Source organism: Tupaia chinensis, unplaced genomic scaffold (assembly GCF_000334495.1).
Source record: "Tupaia chinensis unplaced genomic scaffold, TupChi_1.0 Scaffold000529_1, whole genome shotgun sequence".
In the NCBI taxonomy this organism is placed as follows: Eukaryota; Metazoa; Chordata; class Mammalia; order Scandentia; family Tupaiidae; genus Tupaia; species Tupaia belangeri.
This window is the reverse complement of record NW_006160042.1, coordinates 472,154-478,106: the sequence shown is the minus strand read 5'-3', so window position 1 is coordinate 478,106 and position 5,953 is coordinate 472,154. Positions and strand designations below refer to the sequence as shown.

General features: G+C 40.4%; 1 protein-coding gene across 2 annotated transcripts in view; it reads right to left on the bottom strand.

Moving 5' to 3' along the window:
* Positions 1-5,953, bottom strand: part of RNF115 (ring finger protein 115) — a 118,104-nt gene that overhangs the window by 69,540 nt on the left and 42,611 nt on the right. For both annotated transcript variants that reach the window (XM_006157140.3, XM_006157141.3), the window contains one exon: positions 2,885-2,942. In XM_006157140.3, the coding sequence (XP_006157202.1) occupies positions 2,885-2,942 (58 nt within the window). The remainder of the gene's footprint in view (positions 1-2,884; positions 2,943-5,953) is intronic.

Genomic DNA, 5,953 nt, shown 5'->3' with positions numbered 1-5,953 from the left:
GGTGTTTAAAGGCGAGGGACTCCCACATGGCCAATCACGGTTCGAGTCCCAGACCTCGTAGCTTGCTTTCTTACTTTCTCCCTCTCTCTCTGTCCCTCTCTGGTCAAATTTAAATAAATAAATAAAGTTAAATAATTCTTCTAAAAAAAAAATTGAAAAAAGTAATTATTTTATTATTTATTTACTTTAATTTGACCAGACAGTGAGAGGGAGAGAGGAGAGAGGAGAGAGAGAGAGAAGAGGAGAGGGGAGAGAGAGAGAAAGCAAGCCGCCAAGTCCAGGACTTGAACCACGGTCCGCCATGTGGGAGTCCAGCACCCTTAACCACCACGCCATCTGCCGGCCCCTTATTCCAACTTCTAATAGAGTACCATGCACAAAAACACTCAACATATACTTCCCAGCTAATTTTTTTTTTTTTAAGAAAGCCTCCCAATGTTGCCATCCTCCTGCCTCAGCCTTTCAAGTAGGTTGTACTACAGGCACACACACAGTACCTAGCTTTATTGGGTGGGCCAGGAAGTGAACCAGGGCCCCCAATGTAGCCTTGCCTGATAAGTACCAGCATCTATCGCATGTTCTACTGTGGCTGGGCTAATTAAAAAAAAAAACAAAAACAAAAACAAAAAATTTGGCAACTCCTTTAATATCGCAAAGCTTTTATTTTTTCAATTTAAAAATAATGTTTGCAAAGGAAAAATTTAAATACCAAGACACAATGACGACGTGATTCAACAGAGGGAAAACTGGCCATGATCATGCCCTTGCTACAAACCCTATCACAGCTGAAGAACATGAAATCATAGGCTATGATTCAGCAAAACTACTTTCACACCTGAAGAACAGCTCATACCATTAGTGTCAGATTTAGCATTTCTAAAGTTAGGAAACTGACTACATACATTTTTCTTCTTACTCAATGCATCTCCTTCTGGTGAGTCATACCTAAAAAACTGACATACCAACTTATTTCCATTTCTTAAAAGAGAGCTAACACTTAAGGAAAATCAAAGTTTCTTTTGCATATGCATAATCAGTATATGACAATCTGTATTATCAGGAATAGCACACTCAAGGAGGAAAAATACTGAAATTGGAAAGGTTTCCAGGCCTGGCAAACAGAAGAAATTGTAAATGTTTTAAAATCCACCAAAATGAGATCATAAAAATGAGGGTTCAAAGATATGATCTTTCCATAATCCCAGTCTAATCAACCTATTCATCAAGGCAGTTCAGAGTTAACAAAAAACTTAATACTAGATATTAGGAAATGTACAGGCCAAAAGCAAAAGAAAACACTCTTAATAAAACAGGGACCAGCAAGTAATGTGATAGTTAAGATGCTGGATTCCCACATGGTCAACTGTGCTTTGAATCTCAGACAGGGTAGCTTGAAAATCTCAATCAATCAATCAATGGTTTAAAACAAAACAGAATCATTACCCAAACATTTGTCATGATTCCTGACTATAAATATAACAACATCAAATTTGGGGGAATACATGTCTTAAGATAACTTTCAGAGAGTGAAGGAAAGGAACAGGGTTTTATAAGCTTCTTACTGAATATCACTTTTTCAATACACAGCTAATACAGTTTCTATTTACATACAAAATAAAATATTTTGCTAGCTCGCTAGGCACTTCAGCTATCTGTGGAAAGGCTAAAGTGATCCTAAAACAAAGAAAACAAAGAAAACCTGACTATGGGATTTACTATCTTCCTTTGGTATCTGTCAGCTTTCAAGAACAAGTTGTTTTTCCCCAAAAATATTAATGCCATATATAAACAAGTAGAAATTAGGGGCTAGCAGGCGGCATTAAGGTGCTAGATTTCCACATAGTCGACTACGGTTTGAGTCCCACAGCTGGTGGCCTGAAAAACATGCTGGGCACATGTGCATGTATGCCCAAAATTCCAGGAGGAGAATGAAGAAGGGATTACAGTATGGCTGTCTCCTCTGGGAGGTGATTTCTCACTTCCCCTCTCACTGTCTCTGTCTAGCAAGCACACTTACCCTTTGGCAAAAATCTTAAAAGCAAAAAGAAGTAGAAATTAATTACAGAATCTATATAGAAATCTGGAAGACAAGTAAGTTATCATATATATTTCTGGAGCTTGTTTTTGCTTTTTTGTTTTGTTTAGGGTTTTGTTTTTTGTTGTTGTTTTTGCTTTTGCCATAGGGCACATGAGTTTGCCAGAGAGAGACAAGAGAAGAGAAAGAGTGAGAGAAAAGTGAGAAATCACCCCCGAGTACAGATGGCCACACCACAATCCCTTCTCCACTCTCCTCCTGGGATTCTGGGCATGCATGCACACGTGTCTGGTGATTTTCAAGCTACTGGATCTAAGACTTCAACTACAGTCAGATATGTGGGCATTCAGTGCCTTAACCACTATACCACCTGCTGGCCCCAAATTATCCTATATTTAATCAGCACCAACTACCATGTTGACTAGAGGTAAATTCTAGAAACCAGTACCTCTGTTCAAGACTGCTTTATTGTGACTTTAGGAATAACTCGTTCTGGCCTACTCTTTACCTGGTTCTCTTGTCACTATTTCAAAAACAGCACAAATCTTAATTCCACACCTCATACAGAATAATGAAGTAGGCACCAAAACTAAAACCACCACCAGATTTAAAACAGTACAATTGAGGCTGTTTCTCCGAATCAAGCGTTTATCAAAAGTAACACACGAAAGCCCTAGCTAGTGAAAACACAAATCCTTCCAAGGGCTACTCCTCCCACATTCTTCTTATATACTCAGTTAAGCTCATGTTTTACTGCACCTGGAAGTGATTTTAAAATCAGTGTTAAAACATGTCAGGATCTATATTACACACTTCATGAAGAATCTGTAAACCCAAACGAAAACTTACCTCTGCAAAATGTGTTGATGTACTATTGTCTATTCGGCTGCTGCCACCACCTAAAAAACTAAATAGAAAAAGAAATGAGTGGTGATTTTATTCCCCAGGAACAAGTTTCCTTCCCAGAGGCTAAATATAGAAGGGCACAGTGAGAACAAAGCCCCAAAAGGGAAAATAACTCATCCCAACCTGACACCTACATAGGAAATTATGAAGAACTGGCATGTGGATTAATCTATAAAAAATATCATAACAAGCCACAAAATCAAGTGCTTTTCAAGTGAATCACAGCCAAATCAAGTGAAAAATTGGGAACAGTGGCCATCACAAAGAAGAAAACCCCACAGCCATAAATATATTCCACATCTGACCTAGCAGAAGACAAACATTTATCCTCAAAGAAGCTAAGAAAACAAAATGCTTCACTGAAAAAAACCCAAAACAACAAAAAAACCCCACAAAACATAACCACCAGATGAACACAAGTTAGTATTTCTTAAGGATGTTAAATGTTGCAATGTAAGGCGTCTGGTACTATATTAAAGCACACTACAAAAGAGTTTAGTAAAAACTTCCTCATAAGATAATTTATCCTGTTCTTTGATAGTCTACCCACCCTTCAGGGCTCATTTCACGTGTCACCTCCTCCATTAAGTCTTTTCCTTAACTTACCAACCAAATGAGATTCCTCCACACCCCTCCTGATTCTGACTTTGATTCTAAATTATACCTTTTATTGTAAGTATCTAAGATCTGCTTCATTCGTTTCAATCCCTTTCCCTCCTTTTATAAAAATAAATTTAAGGGCCAGCAAGTAGCACAGTGGTTAAGGTGCTGGACTCCCACAGGGCTGACCATAGTTTGAGTTCCAGACCTGGTGGCTTGCTTTCTCACTTGCCCTCTCTCTCTCTGTCTCTCTCTGGCTAAATAATAATAATATGGATGATAAATCATTTTTAAGAATTATTTTATTTAACTTTATTTATTTATTTTTAATTTAACCAGAGAGGAACAGAGTGAGAAAGAGAGATAGGGCAAATGAGAAAGCAAGCCACCACCCAGTCCAGGACTTGAACTGCAGTCAGTCATGTGGGAGTCCAGCACCCTTAACCACTATGCCACCTGCTGGCCCCTAAATAAACAATTCTTAAAAAATAAAAGTAAAGGGAGGGACCAGTAGTTAGCATAATGGCTATGTCGCTGGACTCCCATGTAGTCGACCGTGGTTCACGTCCCGGACCTGGTGGCTTAAAACTCACGCCGGGCGCGTGTGCGTGCGTACCCAAGATCCCGAGAGGAGAATGGAGGAGAGGGGGCTGCGGTGTGACCATCCCCCCTGGGGGGTGATTTCTTGCTTTTTGTCTCTATGTCTCTGTCTGTCTGGCGAGCACACATGCCCTATAGCGAAAACCTCTCCAAAAAAAAATAAATAAAATAAAAGTAAAGGGACCAGCAGTTAGCGTAATGGCTGTGTAGCTGGACTCCCATGCAGTCGACCGCGGTTCGAGTTCCAGACCCGGCGGCTTAAAACTCACGCAGGGCGCATGTGCATGCGTGCCCAAGATCCCAAAAGGAGAATGGAGGAGAAGGGATTGCGGTGTGGCCATTCCCCCTGGGGGGTGATTTCTTGCTTTCTGTCTTTCTGTCTCTGTCTGTCCGGCGAGCACATGCGCCCTATAGCAAAAACCTCTCCAAATAAATAAATAAATAAAAGTAAAAATAAATTCAAAGGACAAAGACTGTCTTTTTATTAATGCCTTAAATGAAACCAGAGTGCTTATTATATCCGACATTTCACAGAGAATCCATCACCTCTTAAAACTCTTCAATGCCATATTCCATACTGGTACTTCAAATACAAAAGCTGTTGAATTATTATCACATACATTAACAATAAAATAAATGACTATTCCCAAAGATCACAAAGAACAGAGGGAATGTTAAATTCCACTGTGCTCACAAATTTGCAAGGAAGAGAAGGAAGAGGCTAACACTCTGGAGAAAAGGGGATGAAAAGAAATCACAAGTAGCTGGATACCACTTTTACTTCAAAAGACACACAAATATACAACCAACCACTTTAATGATATAAAACCCACAAGCAATTACAAGTAAACTTTCTTTTTCGGATTATAATACCAATCCAAGATTGTTCTGAGCTCATTGAGGAAACAACCACACCCTAGTTAGGCTGACACCAAAAGTGGGAAAGCAAAGCCAATGCCATTCTTTATGTAATCATTCCCAGGACTTATTCTCTGAAACCATTTAACACCTCCATTTGTTTCAGATGTTAAAGATGCTTTGTAAAAATCACCTCAACTGTATAGCTAGCCCCAAAGTGTCTGTACGGCTATATCACATAAAAGTTTAACTAACTGAACTACCACATAACATAAAAAACAAAGGAGTGGAGTCAGCAGGTGGTGTAAAGGTTAAGGCACTGTATCTCACATGGCCAGGTCCATGGTTCAAGTCCTGGACTCAGTGGCTTGAAAATCATGCCAGGTGCATGTCAGTGTGTGCCCAAAATCCCAAAAGGAAACTGGAGGAGAAGGGATGCAGCATGATCAACTCCCCTGGGGGATGAATTCTCGTTTTCCCTCTCTGTCATTCTCTGGCTAGTGCTTGCACCCTGTGGCAAAAAACTAAAACACAAAGGAAAGTGGCTGGGGATCCACTTTACTGCTCAAGCCTAGACAGGCTACCAGAGCTCCTCGTTCCTGCCTTTACTACCTGGTTTCGGGGATTCAAATATCCCTGGTAACTGAAACCATCAATTCTCTTCTTTTGGGGTTCTATTCCCCCTAAAACTACCTCAGCACTTTTGTTCCTTAAAATTCCTTTGTGTTTTAAAAGTAAGCGAGCTGGGGCTGGCAGGTGGTGTGGTGGTTAAGGCGTTAGACTCCCACATCACCAACTGCAGTTCAAGTACTGGACCTGGTGGCTTGCTTTCTCATTTTCTCTCTCTCTTTCTCACTCTGCCCATCTCTGGTCAAAATTTTAAAAATAAGCCTGGGCGCCAAGGCTGCGTCCGACCGCGGGACGTCGCGGGCCCTTCCGGGCTGTGTGTGTCCC